Consider the following 23,180-nt stretch of genomic DNA (forward strand, 5'->3'; position numbering starts at 1 on the left):
AGGCACGCTCCCTGGCTATCTCTAGTTGCGTTTGTCAGGCGTAGGGCAGCGGTCAGCCCAGGTTCCATCACCCTAGAGCTCGTCCGTTATTTATTTGTACTTTGCTTGTCCTGTGCTATCCCTAGCCATTGGGGATTCATGACACCCGCCCCTATCAGAGTGTATCAAAGTGTGTAACCCCTCCCCTCCCTGTCAGCCAGCTGTCCCTCCGTCTGGCTGCCAGCTTTTGATATAGTTTGATATTGTTAATTTGATACAGTGATTATTATACCAGTATTTGTTTTTAATTAGATTTTTCATATTATATCTAGCTGCTGTGCGATTATTCTGTAATCAGGGCAGTGTGTTTTATTACCAATGAGCGCACATAAGCTAATTCTCAACATTGCATGATAGTATAATTCTCAATAATTATCTCAATATTATGAAAAATGACAGTCATTGTATGAGTTTTAAGAGACTTTATTAAAGTATGTATCAGACACAATACATTGTATGTGGATTGCAGCATGATATACAATAACATACAGCAGGGGCGATGTGCTGCTCAGGGAGCTGACCACGACACATTGCGACAGCATAATTTTTCAGCGTGTCCAGGGGTTGTGTTAGGTGTGATATCCAGCTAGATGCTCGGGGTGGTTAACAGATAAAATAACCACAAGCACAGAGACGCCGCACCCTGTACAGATAATGTCCATGCAAAGTGCGGCCAGCTAACCACAGTCACACTTTGCAATGTTAGCTAAATCTCAATACAACTGTGCACAAAGACACATACAGTTTTGATGAAAAAGATGACGAGTGTTATAACGGTTCTTTAAAGTTGCTAATTTTGATGACATAAACTCTGATACGATTCTGCAATGTTAGCTAAATTGATTAAAGTGATAATTTCTGACAGAACAACGGATTAAAGTTGAAAATTTGACAAAGACATTTCAATAATATAAAAATTCTTACAGAATATAAAAAGCAAAAACATTAAATAGTACTATGAACATGCACCAACACATTTCTTACAAAATAAATAATATAATGTTACAAGGCAGGTACAGCATTTATCCAGTATATTCTGGACATATTATGTATAATTATTAGTTAATTTTTTCAACCCATAGCCGACAAAGCTTAGCAGACAAGCACACTGTGGCTCTACAAGCCATTTACCATGTCAGAGTTTCTGGGGGTAGATATACAATCTCTACAAGACAATGCTATGACCACTAACTAAATGCAGATCATTAATACTGACCATTAACTAGATGCTAGCAGATGTTAGCTAGCAGTGTGAGGCTGATAGACTAGAACATTTTTGATTAAAATGATAATTTCTGACACAACAACGGATTAAACTTGAACATTTTGACAAAGACATTTCAATAATATAAAAATTCTTACAGAATATAAAAAGCAAAAACATTAAATAGTACTATGAACATGCACCAACACGCTTCTTACAAAATAAATAATATAATGTTACAAGGCAAGTACAGCATTTATCCAGTATATTCTGGACATATTATGTATAATTATTACCGTATTTTCCGGCGTATAAGACGACTTTTTAACCCCTGAAAATCTTCTTAAAAGTCGGGGGTCGTCTTATACGCCGGGTATCGCCTTGTACGCCGGGTGTATATGGTGGGTGGGGGGGGAGTGGTCCTGATGACGACGAGGGGGCGTCTCACAGGAAAGTGAGTATCCCCCATTACCTCATCATAGCGCTGCAGCGTGGGGTCTCTGTGCTGGGAGCGGCGGCTGCTGTGCTGTGGGGCGGCGGCTCCTCTTCTGCAGTGTGGGGCCTCTGGTGCTGTGGGGCGGCGGCGTATCTTCATGCAGTCGGGGCTCCTCCGGCATCTCCTTAAAGCTCGGAGGCCCCGCGACGCTGGCAGCTCCATCGGTACAATGCGGTGGCCTCCGGGACAATGGCCGCTGCTCAGATTCAGATCTCGTGTCCCGAGATCTCGGGACGAGATCTGAATCTGAGCATGCGCCGCCCCCAGCGGCCATTTTCCCGGAGGCCACCACATCGCACCTATTGAGCTGCCTCCGGGAAAATGGCCGCTGCTCAGATTCAGATCTCGTCTCCCGAGATCTCGGGACGGGATCTGAATCTGAGCAGCGGCCATTTTCCCGGAGGCCACCGCATTGTACCGATGGAGCTGCCAGCGCCGCGGGGCCTCCGAGCTTTAAGGAGATGCCGGAGGAGCCCCGACTGCATGAAGATACGCCGCCGCCGCCCCACAGCACCAGAGGCCCCACACTGCAGAAGAGGAGCCGCCGCCCCACAGCACAGCAGCCGCCGCTCCCAGCACAGAGACCCCACGCTGCAGCGCTACGATGAGGTAATGGGGGATACTCACTTTCCTGTGAGACGCCCCCTCGTCATCAGGACCACTCCCCCCCCCCCCCAAAAGGCACATATTCACCGGCCCTATAAGACGACATAGGGTGTATAAGAAGACCCCCGACTTTTAAGAAGATTTTATATTTTAACTGGTAAAGTTGGGAGGGTCGTCTTATACGCCCAGTCGTCTTATACGCCGGAAAATACGGTAGTTAATTTTTTCAACCCATAGCCGACAAAGCTTAGCAGACAAGCACAGCTGTGGCTCTACAAGCCATTTACCATGTCAGAGTTTCTGGGGGTAGATATACAATCTCTACAAGACAATGCTATGACCACTAACTAAATGCAGATCATTAATACTGACCATTAACTAGATGCTAGCAGATGTTAGCTAGCAGTGTGAATCTGATAGACAAGAACATTTTTGATTAAAATGATAATTTCTGACAGAACAACGGATTAAACTTGAAAATTTTGACAAAGACATTTCAATAATATAAAATTCTTACAGAATATAAAAAGCAAAAACATTAAATAGTACTATGAACATGCACCAACACACTTCTTACAAAATAAATAATATAATGTTACAAGGCAAGTACAGCATTTATCCAGTATATTCTGGACATAGTATGTATAATTATTAGTTAATTTTTTCAACCCATAGCCGACAAAGCTTAGTCAGATGGATTTAGATTTATTTAAATTCACAGGTGGTGTATGTACACATGCATGATTTAGTTTAAAATCATATAGTTCAGCGATAATGTCAGGTGCTGGACAGTCATTTATCAGTCTTTCATACGTATCACAGAAAGATTTTAGTTTGATCTGTACGAGTTTGATATGGACGTACTGAGCAGGCATGGCAATAAAGATTTTGTGTTAGCTAATTCTCAACGCTGTTTATTTTATATCCTAGGATTCTCATTTTTACACTTTATAACACCAGGGTCATTATATGGGCACATTATGTAAGCTCAGCATGTGGTTATGTTATGTTATCTCGTCTAAACAGAGTAGCTGTCTACGCCCACCGAAGCATCAAAAAGCAAGTTTGATGACACAAAAATCTCAGAACAACGGGTTAAGCCTGAAAATTTTGATGACACAAATATAACACATCAGCCCCACTGTATTGGGCATATTATGTATATCCTGTGTTTTTGTAGCATTATATGATTCTGTGATTCTCATTTATATGCTTTTTATAACACAGCAGGCTCACTGTACGGGAATATTACGTATATCATGTGTTTTTGACAGGTATAAAGCGGTTGTTTTATACATTTCTAAAAAGCAAAGACACGATATTGTAAAAGTTTAAAAGATTTTAATGTAATAAAATAAATACAGCTCAAAGACATTTCAATACTATAAAAATTCTTACAGAATATAAAAAGTAAAAATCATCACATGTACAATTAACATACATCATTACACTTCTTACAAAATAGATAATATACAGTGTTACAGTTCAGCTACAGCAGCACATTTCAGTGGGATTACAGCGTGATGTACAACAGCATTCAGTGATGATGAGTTTAATAAGATATAGTATCACTTATTTTACAAGTGTTCAGAAAATGGTGATAGCAACATTTTCAACACTGTCAGGGTCTGTGTTAAGAGGTGTTTACCAAATATGTGTTCTGACCTGTAGGTAGATGATAATTTCTGACAGAACAACGGATTAAAGTTGAAAAAATTAACTAATAATTATACATAATATGTCCAGAATATACTGGATAAATGCTGTACCTGCCTTGTAACATTATATTATTTATTTTGTAAGAAGTGTGTTGGTGCATGTTCATAGTACTATTTAATGTTTTTGCTTTTTATATTCTGTAAGAATTTTTATATTATTGAAATGTCTGTCAAATTTTCAACTTTAATCCATTGTTCTGTCACAAATTATCATTTTAATCAATTTAGCTAACATTGCAGAATCGTATCAGAGTTTGTGTCATCAAAATTAGCAACTTTAAAGAACCGTTATAACACTCGGCATCTTTTTCATCAAACATGTATGTCTTTGTGCACAGTTGTATTGAGATTTAGCTAACATTGCAAAGTGTGACTGTGGTTAGCTGGCTGCACTTTGCATGGACATTATCTGTACAGGGTGCGGTGTCTCTGTGCTTGTGGTTATTTTATCTGTTAACCACCCCGAGCATCTAGCTGGATATCACACCTAACACAACCCCTGGACACGCTGAAAAATTATGCTGTCGCAATGTGTCGTGGTCAGCTCCCTGAGCAGCACATCGCCCCTGCTGTATGTTATTGTATATCATGCTGTAATCCACATACAATGTATTGTGTCTGATACATACTTTAATAAAGTCTTTTAAAACTCATACAATGACTGTCATTTTTCATAATATTGAGAATTATACTATCATGCAATGTTGAGAATTAGCCTATGTGCTCATTGGTAATAAAACACACTGCCCTGATTACAGAATAATCGCACAGCAGCTAGATATAATATGAAAAATCTAACTAAAAACAAATACTGGTATAATAATCACTGTATCAAATTAACAATATCAAACTATATCAAAAGCTGGCAGCCAGACGGAGGGACAGCTGGCTGACAGGGAGGGGAGGGGTTACACACTTTGATACACTCTGATAGGGGCGGGCCCACCTGTCAGATTGAGTTTGACGAGACCACCAGATGATACACTACTAGGGTCACTTAGAAATTTTCTTATTTTTGAAACAAAAGCACAGTTTTTTCCAATGAAGATAACATTAAATGATTCAGAAATACACTCTATACATTGTTAATGTGGTAAATGACTATTCTAGCTGCAAACGTTTGGTTTGTAATGCAATATCTTCATAGGTGTATAGAGGCCCATTTCCAACAACCATCACTCCAGTGTTCTTATGGTACTTTGTGTTTGCTAACTGTGTAAGAAGGCTAATGGATGGTTAGAATACCCTTGAAAACCCTTGTGCAAGTATGTTAGCACAGCTGAAAACAGTTTGGCTGATTAGAGAATCTATAAACCTGACCTTCTTTTGAGTTAGTTGAGAATCTGGAGTATTGCATTGGTTGGTTCCATTAAGCTCTGAAAATGGTCAGAAAAAAGGAACTTTCACGTGAAACTCTACAGTCTATTTTTGTTCTTAGAAATGAAGGCTATTCCATGGGAGAAATTGCCAAGAAGCTGAAGATTTCCAACAATGGTGTGTACTACTCCCTTCAGAGGAGAGCACAAACAGGCTCTAACCAGAGTTGAAAAAGAAGTGGGAAGCCAGTCACCAGATCTCAACCCCATTGAGCTGTGGGAGCAGTTTGACCGTATGATACGCAAAAAGTGCCCATCAAGCCAAACCAACTTTTGGGAGGGGCTTCTGGAAGCATGGGGTGAAATTTCTCCAGATTACCTCAGCAAATTAACTGCTAGAATGCCAAAGGTCTGCAATGCTGTAATTGCTCCAAAGGGAGCATTCTTTGACGAAAGCAAAGTTTGAAAAAGAAAATTATTATTTCAAATAAAAATATTTTTTTGAAAGATTTTCAATTCATTTGGCAACTCATTTGATTAATAAAAGTATGAGTTTTCATGGAAAACACAAAATTGTCTGGGTGACCCTAAACTTTTGAACGGTAGTGTATTATTTCACTCATATTCTTCAGTTTAATGGCGCATGTCTTGTTGGACACGTATCAACTTTTGAAATATCTTACAATAGAACATCAATATATAATATATTTTTTATGGATCATTTTATCTTTGGTGCCCTGTTAAGAGAAGGTAATTATATTTTTTGAAGCAGATGTCATTTGTGGTCCTTCCAAACTTCATTCTTAAAAGGAGTGTCCAGGAGTATAAACAAAAGTATCTAACAGTTGCATACGTTATAAAAAGGCCATACTCCCCACTGCCATCCACTGACCTTTACATGACAGCTGCAATGACATGCCGTACTGTGCCTTTCCTTTCTGTGCCTAGCAAGCTAGCCACATACTAGTTGCTGTGATGAAACCAGTAGATACCGCAGATGACTGACCGCTGCTACCAGTGATTGGCTGAAGTAATCTTGTACCAGCACCATAGCTCCAGCCAAGGAGACCAACATGGGCTGTGAGCATGGGATCATAGGGTCTCGAATGGCGGCAGATGTAACCATGGGAGAGATACTGTTTACAGACAAAATGTAACTTTCTCACAAATAGATGAAAATATATGTCTGATATTCCAATGGATCTGTCCCTGTTTCCACCGCCTCATTCAATAAGGATTACAAATCTACTAACTGATAATACGCCCTCTTCCCTCTTTATGCTTCTCTAAAAGTAATATTAGGACAGAATGTAAATGCGTCTGTTTTTTTTTTATTATTTTTGTGATTTAACTTAAAAAGAATATTAAGGCAAAGTTTATATTCGTTGCACAGAATTCTCTAATGTATACTCACAGAAATGTTGAACTCTTATTTATGTAACCATGATTCATGAATAATGGGTGATAATAATCTTTTTATATCAGTCTCTCCAGAGAGGGAATCTTCACATAAAAAGAAATATTGTATAACTTATGCCTTATTTATTTTTTTCTTAAACACTGATTTTTTATTTTTTTTATTTTTAGTAATGAGGTTTTCCATTAACCCCATATGTCTGTCTTTTCAGTGTTTCTAAGCATTTATTTTCCTTGGGAAGTTTCTTCCCTTATTAATCCCTTCCAGGGGTTATTATTATGGGATTTTTTATAGCCTTTTATTTCCCCCATATAAGTTATTTTTTCTCCTATGTTTTCCATTATTATATTCACTTTATTTTTTTTAGCTCCTATCCACAATCATATACAGTATATCCAATGTATCACTTTCCAAATGATTAATTCTTAAATAATTTCCCTTATAAAATCCCTTATATTCAATTGATAATCAGACTCCTGAGTGCGCCTCATCACTCCAACGCGTTTCTCCACTTATTGCGGCTCATCAGAGGGAATATCCAGGGGAAAAGACTGGCAGCATAACGAGATGCAATTCAATAAGCCATTATGTCAGATTCAGCAGACAAGTACTGCCTTTTTTATTGTGTGATATCCTAATGCAACATTTTTTCATTACTCCTGCACAGCTCCTTTATCATTTGGGTCAGGCGCATTGGATTTAATCATGTCTCGTTGGTTGCGACTCTAGTAACCAGGTATTTTCCAGTGTGCTTACATTCTTATAGACAGCAGTTGTAAGCTCACAAGGGTTTTTCACTGTTAGCAAAGTGGACCCTAAAAGTTGTCAGTCATATAAAACAGCAAAATAATAAAGTTCTACCCTCCCCAGGTGCCATTGCTCGAGTCTCAGTGTTTTGGCTGCTGCAGTGACGTCACATCAGCAGCTCACCACACCGCTGCAGGCAATCACTGAGTTCGCTCGGTCTAGATAGAAGTTGCTAAGCTCAGTAATTGCCTTTACAGTAGCGAAGGACTGAGATTAGTGACAAGCAGGTAGGGTGACAGGGGAGCACCGAGTGCCTGTGTTTGGTTTGAACAGTCGTTTTGTGCTTGCAGATACCCTTTAAAGTCATTCTCTGCCCTTAGTTCAGCACCATAGTTTGGCTGTTGCCATTCAGATAAGTTAGTTTCTCACGTGTCATGAAATCAAATATAAAATCTCGTTTTCGCCTACAATTCTGATGGCACTGCCGGCATTATCAGTGCTCTAATTGTGGATTTTACTTAATAGAAATGGTTATTCTCAATGCTCGCTTTAGGTTGTTGACCTAATTTAGAAACGTTGCTGAAGGATTGAAAGCAGATAATAGCTAATGCTAAGAAGGTTTTTGCTAATTGTACACCCTCAATGGCTTTTTCCAGTTTTATATAATTTCTATACTTGAAGAGCATGATTTTGTGAATATTCCATAATTATCACTATGGGATAGTTAGCTGATGAACCATTAAAAGACAGACAGGCGAAATGTGGCTGCAGCTATTGCGTTTCCACTGCTATGTCTGTACTGTCATGTTGGATTGCATATATCAGTGATTAAAAATCTATTAACTTTAATGGAAACGGTTAAAAGAAGCATCATTCTGCTTAACCAAGAGTTACAGCTCTTTTATAGTGGAGAACAACTTTTTTTTTTTACCCTGGAGATGATTATAATAAAGATTTATAAAAAAAAAAAAAATTACTTTTAATTTTGCCTTTGTTGTAGAAAATGTTATAACTGGAAATGGAAATTTGACAACACATTAATATTAAAGGGAACTTGACAGGTCCCCCATGACCTGACTCCCAAACCACCAGCATGTGTACATTCATATCCACTGTATAACACATTAAACTTACCGTGAGTGTCAGACTATTTTTTTAATTCCATTTCCAATATGCAAATATGTTTTCGACAACAGAGTCACACTGCCCGTATCCAAAAGCAAAGAAGAAGCCTGACATCATAAGAACAGAGCTTACAAAGATGTCTTTCAGTCTTTCAGCGAGTCAGAGACTGATCGTTGGCTCTTCTGTATACAGCTGGCTTCTTCTTTGTTTCCGGACTTGTGCAGTTCGCCTCTGAAGCTGGAAGTACGCTGACGCTTAAGAAAGTCATGCGAATGCACAAGATTTAAAGAGAGGCAATGGCGCCGACTCTTGTAAATCATGTTAGGACGCCCACAGGAGTGTGATAACATGGTGATTGTGATGACTAGTTTGGGGGAAACCAACGCCCTATCCACTAGTCTGAAACTTATCTGCATATTCAAAATGGAATTTAAAAATTGTTTTATGACACTCATGGTAATGAGTTAAACAGGAAAAAGGCTTGTTAGGCATGGTAATTCTATATGAAACTACTCTTGCTGATGGTTTGGAGGGCAAGGGGGACCTGTCAGTTTCCCTTACAGGGGTATTTTCATGTTATGAAATTGGTATACTTAGGCACTATGAAAATAAACAAGTTTGCAATTCGCTTGCTTTTTCTATCAGCTGTGGTTCTCCTGATGTGAGAGCTTTTATCTTACATGGTGTACAGCTTGTTCGCAAGAAGATCAACCACAAGAGACTGGCCTGAGTTTGTGCAGTAGTTACACTGCAGGATGAACAGTTAACTCCTAGGATACCAGCCGCCTCTCTCCAGTCCATTGATTTCTATACAGCAGATAGTGGCTCACCTCCTCCCCTTCATCCTCTCAGCTCCTGACAAGGTGCTGCTGTTATCAGTCCTTCAAAATCACAATCCACCAGCCCCCACAAGATTTTCATTTGGGAAAAAAAGGGAAATTGTCTCTTTATACTATATATTGAGCATTCATTTCTGAAAGACACATTTGGGGTAAAATGCCATCTACAACCCCTGATAAATGCAATCATGGGTATAGTTTTAAAAAATATCACATGCAAGGGGTTTATTTTTTCACTTTCACCTTAAAACCTCAGTAATTATTAGCCAGTGCTCTGTAAATCCCGATATTAGTCAACAAATGTGCTACACATTTGTTCTCTTTCACACCTGGGTTCTGTCATATGTCCAGCCAAAAGATTAGTTCCACACACACACACGATATTTTCAAAATGCTTACTGTAGTTTCCAAAATGGGGTCACTTTTAAAGATGTTTCTTTTTTCTTTCTGAGATGGAACCTCTGAAATCGTTGGCCAGTGTTTGAGTTAATTACCAAATTAAACCTCAAGTGTGCATAGTGCTGTTTCACTCCAGAGCCGTGTCATATATTCAGCTAAAAGAACAGGGTCTAATACAGGGTGTTTGTAAAACTGTGAAAATGGGCATTATAATTAGCAAACTGTCTTTTTCACAGTGGCACAAACTAGACATACCATATCTTTGGAAAAATTGTAATTTTCATTGAGCATTACTTTCTTGGATAAACCAGTTAAAATGCTTACTGTACCCTCATATCAATGCTTTGAGGGGTGTAAATTCTAAAATTGTGTCAATTCTGAGAGATTTCAATTGTACTAACACCTCAGGGTCTCTGTAAGGCTATGTTCACACGCTGCGGGTTTTGCTGCGGACCCGCAGCTGTTTTGCAGCTGCGGGTCCGCATCCTTTTTCCATGTAGGTTACAGTACAATGTAACCTAATGGAAAACAAAACCCGCTGTGCCGACGATCCTTTTTTTCTGTGGAAAATCCGCGCGGATTTTCTGCAGAAAAAAAGAAGGACCATGTCACTTCTTGGTGCAGAATCGCAGCGATTCTGCACCCATAGAAATGCATTGAACCGCTAACTTCCCGCATGGGGCTGTGCCCACGTTGCGGGAAGTTAAGCGGATAATGTGCGGGTGGTACCCGGGGTGGAGGAGAGGAGACTCTCCTCCAGGCCCTGGGAACCATATTTGGGTGTAAAAAAAAAGAATTAAAATAAAAAATCATGCTATACTCACCTCTCAGCGCTGCCCGCGGCGTCCGGTCTCAGTTGCTGTGCCGAACAGGACCTGTGGTGACGTCGCGGTCACATGACCGTGATGACGCCGCGGTCACATGACCGTGACGTCACGAAGGTCCTTGTCGGCACAGCCGCTTGCAGCGCCGAGGAGATCGCGACGTCAGAGGGTGAGTATAGCCAATTTTTATTATTTTTTACATTACTATTGATGCTGCAATATTGCTGCATATGCAGCATCAATAGTACAGCAGTAATCCCGCAGCGGAAACCGCGGAACAAACCGCAATAAATCTGCAGGGATAACCGCAGCGGTTTTGCCCTGCAGATTTTCAATTCCGCTGCGGGATTAACCCGCAGAGGAACCCGCAGCGTGTGAACGTGGCCTAAATGCTCCATGGTGCCAGAAAACCATTCCAGCAAAGTTCGCGGTTCAAAATCCAAAAAACGTTCCTTCCCCTCTGAGTGCTCCTGTCATGTGTCTAAAAAGTAGTCTTTGACCCATTGGAGGACATAGACAGAAAAGGTCCCCTGTGCAAGAACAATATATGGGCTCTTTGCAGCCCAAGAGCTCCTAAAAATGCAAAATTGCCCCTGCTTTGGAGGTAGAAATGGACCCTCTTACCTCTTGGGCCCGCACAGGTTGCACCAATTAATAGTCGGCCCCTGCTTTGACCATATATTTGATATTCCTATACTATACTATGCATAATATATTCCCAGTACTTTTTTTCGGAACAAATGTAATTTGATGGGACTTGTCGAAAATAAGTCTACTTCTACCAGGAGATTAGGGATCCCTATCCTCTTCATGTATCACTTCAAAGAGGAGACTGACCGTGCATATATGTAGTAACACCTGCCTACAACTCACATTCTCTTTTCTGCTGTTCTAAACATTGGTCAAGGGATCCCATTCTCCTGATACATGGAGCACCCAGAAACCACTATGTAGGATCATCAGATGATTGATAGGTCCCTCCCTATGTAAATGCATGAGAGAGACCTCTCCATAAACTAGAACAGAGAGGAGGATGGCACTGGACTAGTCTCATCTCTCCCTATGGTCTCCGGCTGGCTTTTCAATGGTTATGTTTCTTCTGAAACACCCGAGCATTTCAGAGTAAAACATACCTGTCTGCAATCGGGTAAACAGGCTCTGACTCATGCTATCTCGGTTTGGGCACCATGAATCAAGTGACAAGGTTCCCTTCAACTATAATATCTAGAATGGCTACCTGTTTGAAGGCCAGATTTTGTTTTATGCAATTTTTTCATTAATCCCTTCAAGCATTAGAACGTGAATAAATAGCATGGGATGGGGTCCGTATGGGTGGAGGGTGCACATGAACTGATGCTGGCTATGTTACAGCTCCAGGAGCTCCCTATCCCTCTCTCCTTAGGCAATCACAGGGTAAGGAAGGGTTGCTATGGCAGTCAGGGTCCTGCACAAGGTCCCCATCACTGCCATCTTTGTACTCCTAAATAGAGAATATAAAAGAAGAGGAGGATGGCGCATCATGTGATACATAAAAAAGAATGTAATAAAGCAGGCTCCCAACAAGGAGAGGCAAATGGGCATAAGACCCAAATTTGCTCACAAAGTAGAGTAGATTGTAAAGCCCGCTGTCCTGGTTGGTCCTCAAATTAATCCACCAGTTGAAGTCATTGTTGAGTATTAAGAAAAGACACTTTCACTGCACCTTCCCCTTAGGTACAGAAAAATACTTGTTACAGTGTGCATAGAAAATCATGTTGAAGTCCTCTTCCAATGTGGCCATGGTGGAATTTTGGCACTTCTATGCAGCTCTTGGCCTGGACAATCATGTTTCTAGGCCATTGCTAATGCACAATGAATGCTGTACACACAAAACCCAGAAAACAGTGGTGGAATTGCTTTTTTTTTCACCATTTCATTACGCTTGGATTTTTTTTTTTTGCGTTTTTCAGTGCACAGTATGATGAAACTACAGTTGTCCCTCAAATAGCAAGCCCTCATACAGTGTGGAAGGTGAGCATATGTTGTTTTTAATTTACAAGGGGTGCTACTTTACTTAAAAGGGGCTTTCCAGGCGGTAGGTTTCTCCTTGCTCCATATTGAAAACACATAAAAATCATGTGTATGTATGAGTCGGGAGGCATAGCAGTAGGTTGAATGAGTATTTGGTGGAGAGATGAAATGGTACTTACCCTTTTATTTCCACTAATCTCTGGAGGCAGATTCTCGTGCAGATCTGTGTCCAGCCCATAGTCCTGTACAGCTCATTTACATGTAAGTAAACCTGGATTTCTTTGGAATAAGACATTGATTCGCAGATATCTAGGTATCATTTTATTCAGCTTCCTGTCACTTGCATGCTCAAATAGAAAACATCAGAGGGTTAATCCTACTGACAGATTCCCTTGAAATAAATTTGTTATAATGTTGGATTTGCAAATTATACTAAATAAGACTGTCTCACTTTCATATACAGTTAGGTCCATATATATTTGGACAGAGACAACATTTTTCTAGTTTTGGTTATAGACAATACCACAATGAATTTTAAACAAAACAATTCAGATGCAGTTGAAGTTCAGACTTTCAGCTTTCATTTGAGGGTATCCACATTAAAATCGGACGAAGGGTTTAAGAGTTTCAGCTCCTTAACATGTGCCACCCTGTTTTTAAAAGGACCAAAAGTAATTGGACAGATTCAATAATTTTAAATAAAATGTTCATTTTTAGTACTTGGTTGAAAACCCTTTGTTGGCAATGACTGCCTGAAGTCTTGAACTCATGGACATCACCAGACGCTGTGTTTCCTCCTTTTTGATGCTCTGCCAGGCCTTCACTGCGGTGGTTTTCAGTTGCTGTTTGTTTGTGGGCCTTTCTGTCTGAAGTTTAGTCTTTAACAAGTGAAATGCTGCTCGATTTGGTTGAGATCAGGTGACTGACTTGGCCATTCAAGAATATTCCACTTCTTTGATTTAATTAACTCCTGGGTTGCTTTGGCTTCATGTTTTGGGTCATTGTCTATCTGTAGGATGAAACGACGACCAATCAGTTTGGCTGCTTTTGGCTGGATCTGAGCACACAGTATGGCGGCTCTGAATACCTCAGAATTCATTCGGCTGCTTCTGTCCTGTGTCACATCATCAATAAACACTAGTGACCCAGTGCCACTGGCAGCCGTGCATGCCCAAGCCATCACACTGCCTCTGCCGTGTTTTACAGATGATGTGGTATGCTTTGGATCATGAGCTGTACCACGCCTTTGCCATACATTTCTCTTTCCATCATTCTGGTAGAGGTTGATCATGGTTTCATCTGTCCAAAGAATGTTCTTCCAGAACTGTGCTGGCTTTTTTAGATGTTTTATAGCAAAAGTCCAGTCTAGCCTTTTTATTCTTGATTCTTATGAGTAGCTTGCACCGTGCAGTGAACCCTCTGTATTTACTTTCATGCAGTCTTCTCTTTATGGTAGATTTGGATATTGATACGCCGACCTCCTGGAGAGTGTTGTTCACTTGGTTGGCTGTTGTGAAGGGGTTTCTCTTCACCATGGAGATTATTCTTCTATCCTCCACCACTGTTGTCTTCCGTGGACGCCCAGGTCTTTTTGCATTGATGAGTTCACCAGTGCTTTCTTTCTTTCTCAGGATGTACCAAACTGTAGATTTTGCCACTCCTAATATTGTAGCAATTTCTCGGCTTGTTTTTTTTCTGTTTTCGCAGCTTAAGGATGGCTTGTTTCACTTGCATGGAGAGCTCCTTTGACCGCATGTTTACTTCACAGCAAAATCTTCCAAATGCAAGCACCACATCTCAAATCAACTCCAGGCCTTTTATCTGCTTAATTGAGAATGACATAACGAAGGGATTGCCCACACCTGTCCATGAAATAGCCTTGGAGTCAATTGTCCAATTACTTTTGGTCCCTTTAAAAACAGGGTGGCCCATGTTAAGGAGCTGAAACTCCTAAACCCTTCATCCAATTTTATTGTGGATACCCTCAAATGAAAGCTGAAAGTCTGAACTTCACCTGCATCTGAATTGTTTTGTTTAAAATTCATTGTGGTAATGTCTATAACCAAAATTAGAAAAATGTTGTCTCTGTCCAAATATATATGGACCTAACTGTATCTTGCTTTAAAATTAAAGGGAGTGTTCGCTATTCTGTGAGCCCCCTCCCCTTGATAGCTGTAGTTGGTGGAGAAAATTAAAAACAAACTGCATTCTTACCCTTTGACCCAGTGTGGCTCTTGCTATCCCCGCTGTGTCTCCAGGCATTCACATGACATTGTGATGTTACAAGACCGCTGCAGCAAATCAAAGGCTGCTGATTCTTTATTCTATCAGCATAATCCAGAAAAACTGATGCCGTACCGTAATCATCTGGGGGCCTCTCAGTACCCTGCTCTAAGATCATGCACAGCTGCTCAGCTTGTCCAAATCATTCTCCACTCTTCTATGGAATAACCTGAAATGACTCTCCTATTACTGGTCCCTCGATTATTGTTGGAATTATTAACGAGTCGCGAGTCACGTATCCCTTACAAGAAAACTGTCCCCCATGACTCCAACCTAAAAAAATCCTGCATTCAAATACGGCTTTCCTCAAGCTCTTCTAGCTGGTGGAGCGAACAAAATGTGAAAGAAGCTGCCTTCGGATGACCCCACAGCCATCAGCAGTCATCATGGAAGTCCCTCTGTCTGGCTATGCTTTTTTCCCTTTAACCTCTTCACCCCCGGCCATTTTCCGTTTTTTTGCTTTCCTTTTTCCCAGAGCCATAACTTTTTTTTTTTTGTCAATATGACATTGTGAGGGCTTGTTTTTTGCGGGATGAGTTGCACCATATAATGTACTGGAAAAACAGGAACAAATTCCGAGTGTGGTGAAATTGCACCAAGTGCCGAGACTGACCTTCCAGTATGATTCTCCAGGTCAGTGCGAGTACACAGATACCAAACATGTACACTGTGTTCCAAATTATTATGCACAAAGAGTTTAGGAGTGATAAGGTTAGAATTTTTTTGTTTGTCATTTAAATTCATTGATGGTGATGTGTGTCAGGGCTCTTTATATCACTGAAAGCAATTGCAGATACCTGTGCAAATTAGTTTGGCAGGTGTGTCCAAATAAAGGCAAGACTACTTAAGAAGGCTGTTCCACATTATTAAGCAGCCTACATTTTTTGCCAAAATGGGAAAGAAAAAGGATGTGTCGGCTGCTGAGAAGCAACAAATTGTGGAGTATTTAGGTCAAGGCATGACTACAATCAACATTGCCAAGACACTTCATCGTGATCATCGCACAATCAAGAAGTATGTAGCTGATTCCCAGCACACACGTGTGCGTGCTGATAAGGAAAAATTGAGAACTCTTTCCAACAGGCAATTGCGTAAGGTTAAAAGAGCAGCTGCAAAAATGCCTTGTCATAGCAGCAGACAAGTTTTTGAAGCTGCTGGTGCCTCCAACGTCCCCAGAACAACAAGATGCAGGGTCCTTCAGAGGTGCGAAGCCCTCCTGTCGACCACCTCTATCCACTGCACACAAGCAGAAACGGCTCCAGTGGGCCAAACGATACATGAAGACTGACTTCCAAACTGTTTTGTTCACCAATGAGTGCTGTGCAACGCTCAATGGTCCAGATGGATGGAGTGGAGGATGGCTGGTTGATGGACACCCCATGAAAACACGGCTAAGGCGCCAACAAGAAGGAGGTGGAGTAATGTTTTGGGCTGGAATCATGGGGAGAAAGATTGTCGGCCCCTTTATGATCCCCGAAGGGGTAAAGATGAACTCCATAATCTATCTGGAGTTTCTAAAACAACATTTACTGCCATGGTTCAAGAGGAAGAACCGTGCTTTCCGCAGCAAGATCATTTTCATGCATGATAATGCACCGTCTCATACTGCAAAAAACACATCTGCATCTCTGGCTGCTATGGGCATAAAAGAGGACAAACTTATGGTGTGGCCACCATCTTCCCCTGACCTCAACCCCATTGAGAACCTCTGGAGCATCATCAAAAGAAGTGTCTATGATGGCGGGAGGCAGTTCACATCTAAGCAACAGCTCTGGGAGGGTATTCTGTCCACATGCAAAGCAATTGAAGCAGAAACCATCCAAAAACTGACAAATTCAATGGACGAGAGAGTTCAGAAGCTTCTTTCGAACAAGGGGTCCTATGTGCAAATGTAACATCACCTAGAATAAAGTTTTCACTTGAAAACTCTTTGATTTCATTTTGTAATAAGCTGATAATGCTTATAACTTCACAATTTACCATTTTTTTGTTCAAAATAAAAAAAAAAGGTTGAAAACTCTGCTGTGCATAATAATTTCGAACATGCATTTTGAGTGTTTATTTTTTTTAAAAAGATACTGTTTTCATAGGCAGTTTGTTCCAAAACATTGCAATTATACTAGAATAGTAGATGACTGGAAAATAACAATGACTGCAATTCAGATAGGTAATTTAGAGAAAATATGAGGAAATATTATTTGCATAATAATTTGGAACACAGTGTATAGATTCTTTTTTTATTTAAAGGGCACCTGTCACCCCGTTTTTTCTGTATGAGATAAAAATACTGTTAAATAGGGCCTGAGCTGTGCGTTACAATAGTGTATTTTGTGGACCCCGATTCCCCACCTATGCTGCCGAAATACGTTACCAAAGTAGCCGTTTTCGCCTGTCAATCAGGCTGGTCTGGTCAGATGGGCATGGTGTCTTCCCCCAGATCTTGCTTAGTTTTCCATTGGTGGCGTAGTGGCGTGCGCATGGCCAAGTCCAGAATCCACTGCGCAGGGGAGGGAAAAGAGCGCGATCTGCGCAGAGTTCGCATCTCTGCTTCAGGAAAATGGCCGCCGCTATCTCCATCTGCGCACGCGCGGCATCCCGCGGCCATTTTCCTGAAGCCCCGGGCAGCAGAGCGCTCGATCTGCGCACGCGCGGCCACAGGAAGATGGCCGCCCCCACCGATCACCAGGGGAATAGCGCAGATCACGCTCTTTTTCTTCTCCTTGACTGACTGCTCCTTTGCCAGCAGTCACACAGCACTGTGGCTGTCAGTCAGGGAGGAAGTGGTGGTGCTGGGCTAGAAATAGAGCTGGAGTGACAGAGGCTTCAGATCTACAATTGCATTTGCATATCAATACAAGCACTGATTTCTCAGTAACAAAGGAACAGACTAGACATGTAAAGGTATTACAGGACTTCTCTTTTTAAGAGCTACACACACATATAGTTTTGGGGTGAAATCCTGCTGACAGATTCCCATTAAGGATCTATCGATCTAAAAAATAATTTTTATCTTTAAGTTCTGTTGATCGTCAGTTTTCTAGCTGTACGGTAACTGATCTAGAGCAGGTAATGTGCCGGTGTGAGAATATATTAGCAGGCCTGTGTGCAGAAATATGATGTAATGCAGATTCATTTTCACATTTCACTCTTGAAGCCTGAAACCTCAGCACGGCAGATAGCACGTCATTTATCATTTATCTTTATTTCATTAGACACTGAATTTGTTTAATTAATACTCTCGTTTTGCTTAAAAAAACTGTGCATTTTGTGTGGGAAAGGTCCCATCCGCATGTATTCTGTGCTGTAGCGCCCTCTTGTGTGTGTAAATATAATTCATACAGTTAGAACACCTTATCCGAGCGCGTCCGCTCATCACTAGTTTAAGTACAATTTACTCATTTTTTCAGTGTAACAAAATATCTGAACAGTTATCTTGTGAGAAAATATGCCAGCCCTCATAGAGTTAATATGAAAATTCAGTTATTTCCAAGACTAGGTAACAAGCAGAAATCAGATCAGCATTGTGTATTGTACAATGTGATATCCTCAAGAATGTGATATTACAAATGAGGCAAAGTGACCCACAGGGGGTCAGTATAACTCCCATCATCTGTGACATGACGAGATCGATCCTCAATCTTATTGTTCTGCATAACAGAGAGCGGACATTGCCTGTGGGCTGTCTAGTTTGTATGCAGCCTCGGATTTCTTATGGATCAGTCTGAGATCTGAACAGGATGTTAGTGATGAAGCTTCTTTATTAGAAACTGTGGCTGTAGTTTGGCAGGCGAGTTCCTGGCACATATTGTACATAATGCCAATGATTAGGTGGCATTTATCTCATTTCAGAAGGTCCATATCACACATTATTTATTAGATCTTTTTACAGCACTCTGTGTCCTCACCGTTCATTTCCTGACCCATCTCAGCCAAGCTTGATTTGTATTTTCTAGCAAACTATAATTACTGTATTATTCAGAAGAATAGAAATTTAAAAAAAAAGTAAAACCACTGGAAATATCAATGTAACGTGCCATAAAAAGTGTGAAGAAAGGGAAATAACAATAGGGGAGTGTTGAGAAATGAAATCCTGGAAATTGTGGCATTATATTACTGAGGATTTAACTATTCCGGCCTCTTAAATTATTCTCAAGTTGTCTCTTGAGCAGCTCAGAGCTAGGCAGCCTCCTTATTTGTTGCTTCATGGGGCGAGGCGGTGCTCCCAGTTCTTGTGAGTAGCTTCAAATCCTGCTACAGCACGTCAATGCTGGGAGATTGTGATTGTGCAGGAGTGGTAAGATCCCAATCAGGAGCTGAGAGGGAGGAAAGTGAGCAGGTAGCCACTGTACAGAAATAATTGGACTGAAAGAAGTGACTAGGATGTTAGGAGTTAACTCCTGTCCATTATTGTAACTACTGTGCACATTTGGCCAGGCTGTAGTGGCTGAGCTCCATGGAAACAGACTGTGCAGTATAAAAACTCACACTGCACGAGAATGACAGCAGATAGAAAAAGCAAGTCAACTGCATACTGTATAGCTAATAAAAGCAATTTAATAACATGGGATCACCCATGTAAGTCTTGTTTTAGTTCAGTTTCTCATGGCTGTAATAGGGCTTCATTCTAGTGTCACTATTTCGATCACAAAAGTTATAATCTAATTTGATCTAAGAGTCATATTTGGTCAGTAAGTTGCTTCCAAGGACCATAGTATCATATTGAATTTTAAAATGTGGCCAGATTATGCCCATGGGGAACTGTCCTTAATCCGATCTTCTGTTCTTAAGCTCCAGTATAATCTGTGCATTCTAAATACACTAATTAGCTGCATAATATTTCTCCAGTTTACAAGCAGTAATGACGTGGGAAGGAGAGTCTGTAAATGTGTTGCATTTATACATCTAATACCATGTGTCTGTGTGCCTTCAAGCAAGTAATGAATGGAAAGATTCGTCGGCAAAGTCTTCTTTAAACGTGTGACTAATAAGACCCCTCTGTCATTTCTCTCAGCAATCATCTCCTCGAGTTGTTCAGCACAGCAGAGAGTTTGAGGATGCATTAGCGAGCCTCATCATTATGATTTCACCCATGGCCCCACATTTGGCATCAGAGTTATGGAAAGGTAATCCCTGGACATTCTATCAAATACATATTCTCAGCATAATATAGATTGCAATCTTGAATAGTGTAATCAAGAATAGACATTTTTATGTAAAACACGTTTTTGTTATTTCTCCACTCGAGTGGTGTCACTAATGTCTGTTCCCTGCCCCTAGTAAAATACTTAGTAGCTGCAGTCTTCTGCTCCTCCCGGGGCCACTCCTGTTCCATTCTGCCATCTTGTGACCGCAGCTCCAGACTGACCAGAAGTCAGAGGTAATGGTCACAAGCTCTCAATGCAAGTCTACAAGAGGCTCTGATAGACTTACGCTGAGGAGTGACTCGTTCATGTTCGCCCAGCAAACATGGGAGTGATCAGACAGGTCACCACTAGCAGAAGACAACCAGAGTGGCGCTGAGAACGGCAGAAGATGGCAGCTGGTAAGGATGCTACTACACGCAAGGAGCAGACATTAGTGATACCACTCCGGCAGTGGAATGAAAATAAAACAAACCATTGGAGTGGTTCCTTAAATGGGTTGTCCACTTTTTGTTTACTAAAATTCATGGGTCTAAAAAATCATTTTTTGCCGTTGGGTTTCATTAAAAATGTTGCCCCTTTTGGCTTTTGTAGGCACTTTCTTTCTCTGCACATTCAACTTTAATCTGGTCATAAATCAGCTGCGAGAAGCTAAGAAGACAGATTTAAAAAAAAAGCTAGAGATTCCCCATCAGACCCTCACAGTGGGCTGACTGACAGCTTCTCAGTTAACTCATTCTGCAGCCAGCAAATTTTTTTTTTTACTGAAACCCAATTGCAGAAATTATTTTTAGTCCAAAATACATGCATTTAAGTAAAAAATTTCCAAAACATGACTAACCCCTTTGATGCAATACACCAGTGAGAGTATGGCTGCTATTTCAGCTGATATCTCCCTGTCATAAAAATATAAAATCCTTAAATAAAAAATGTTTTGGTTTTTTGGTGTGAGTGGTCCAGGTTATAACCTATCGCAGTATACTATATATAATCAGTCTTTTTGTTCTCTAGGTATGGGACATGTGGCTCATAAACTGTGCCCTCAGTATAGCTGGAGCAAAGATGTCCTTTTGCAGACTTGGCCCACTGTTGACCCAGAATATCTAAGCCAACCTGACACAGTAGAAGTTTCCATCTTGGTAAGCCCTCCTGCACAATACAGGGACAGCGCCCCTGACCCTTATATATCACCTATAGTTTTATCTTTTTTGTTGTGCTTTTATACATACATTATGTTTTGCAGATCAATAACAAAAACTGTGGCTCGGTGATGGTGCCCTTCATAGTATCCCGCGATGCCGAGAAGGTGAAAGACCTTGTTATGCAGAGTGATCTTGGCTCCAACTGTCTTAAGGGCCGAACTATCAGGCGGGTGATTCTGTCCCCACGGACGGCTCTTGTTAACTTCCTTGTGCAGGAGTGAAGATTTCCAAGACACTCCAGTCCCGACACACTGAGAATGTGAGCATGGTATTTGCACTGATCCAGCATCCTTGGCATCTGCTTATCCAGCCATTACGTGGCCATGTTGATATGCACGGATTCTCCGAGACACGTTTCAGCTGCAAGATAAGACAATCTTTTCAAATCCTATTATTACAAAACTAGAAGTCTGCAATGATAGACAGCAAAGGTGTACTTTTTAAATTAAAGGTACAAGGACTCTTTTGTTTGTATTGATTATTAACTATTCATATTTCTGTATGCTTTTATCCAAGAATCAACCCACTGGAAAAATGAGTTATAATATTGACTGATAATTACATGGCTGCATTTTGTGCTATTGTCTGTACATCATGTGAATAACCTGAAGTTTTTTCTACGATGTCATTGAATGCAAGGTAACATAACTAGAATCATAATAATAAAATAATACATAAATGAGGTTGCAGACAAAATGAATAATAAGTTTGTACATTACAAGGCACTTTACTATCTGCAATAAGCATACCCCAAAGACTTTACCCTGCAGCCTCCTGGGGTAGGCACCATTCATGAAATATGGCACCATTCCAGGTACGACCGAAAAGTTAAGCTCAGCAACAACAGAAAGTAGGTGGAAAACCCAATATCTGGTACCCCCAAGGGTTGGAAACCTACCAGAGCCTGGGGGTGGGTGTCTTGGATTTGTCAAAGTGAGGTAGCAAAAAAAAAGAGCAATGCATTTTCAAAAGTAGAGTGGTTTGCTGGTTATTGTTACGGCACAGGCAGTAGGGGTTACAGGCACCACAATTAACATAGTAAAGCAAAGACATAAGCCTGCAGCTGTGTGCTTTACCTTGGCTGGTTATGAACAATAGGGGGGCCCCATGCCATTTTTTTTAAATTATTTAATAGGTTAAATAAGGCTAAATACCCTTTAGTGCAACATGAAAGGCACTAAAGGGTCAAAGTTTATTATATATAGGCGGCTTGTAAAATTGTATGTCTACAGGATATCTATATAGTGGATTTATCTATATCTGTATATAATATTGATGTCTTAGGTTGTAAACTAGCTTTAAAGGGAATCTGTCACCCCCTGGGATGGATATAACCTATTACTAAGGGTATGCAGGTAATAGAATGGTTAAAATAGTCTTACCTCATAGCTGCAGTCTAGTTGTTGAGAAATTGAATGACTGGTAGGCGCAGAAGAAGAATGAAGACTCTGCCCATAGAAGGGAGGATAATAGTGTGAGTGCAGGGTGTCGCAACTGCATGTCACAGGGCACTCGGGTGCTTGTAAGAAAGCATTAACATAAAAGATTAAAACTCAAATTCTCAACAACTAGACCGCAGCTGTGAAACATACAGGTAGGACTATTTTAACCATTCTATTACCTGTATGCCCATAGTAATAGGTTATATATGTCCCAGGGGGTGACAGATCCCCTTTAAATTACATAATTACAGTATGTAAAAGATGATGTTAAAAACATATTGCATACGGATGCTAGTTGAGAAAAATCGCTTTGTACTTGCATAACACTCGTCCTACTTTTCTGGATCAACGTCAGACTGATTCTTTTATACG

The 23,180-nt window shown here is 40.6% G+C and overlaps 1 protein-coding gene across 2 annotated transcripts in view; it reads left to right on the plus strand.

The window, feature by feature from the left end:
- LARS2 (leucyl-tRNA synthetase 2, mitochondrial) overlaps window positions 1-22,048 on the plus strand; it is a 266,084-nt gene extending 244,036 nt beyond the window's left edge. For both annotated transcript variants that reach the window (XM_077269111.1, XM_077269112.1), the window contains exons 19-21: window positions 20,035-20,146; window positions 21,176-21,303; window positions 21,408-22,048. In XM_077269111.1, coding sequence (XP_077125226.1) covers window positions 20,035-20,146; window positions 21,176-21,303; window positions 21,408-21,587 — 420 coding nt within the window. In that variant the 3' untranslated portion in view covers window positions 21,588-22,048. The remainder of the gene's footprint in view (window positions 1-20,034; window positions 20,147-21,175; window positions 21,304-21,407) is intronic.
- The last annotated feature ends 1,132 nt before the right edge of the window (window positions 22,049-23,180 follow it).

Source organism: Ranitomeya variabilis, chromosome 6, assembly GCF_051348905.1.
Source record: "Ranitomeya variabilis isolate aRanVar5 chromosome 6, aRanVar5.hap1, whole genome shotgun sequence".
NCBI lineage: Eukaryota > Metazoa > Chordata > Amphibia > Anura > Dendrobatidae > Ranitomeya > Ranitomeya variabilis.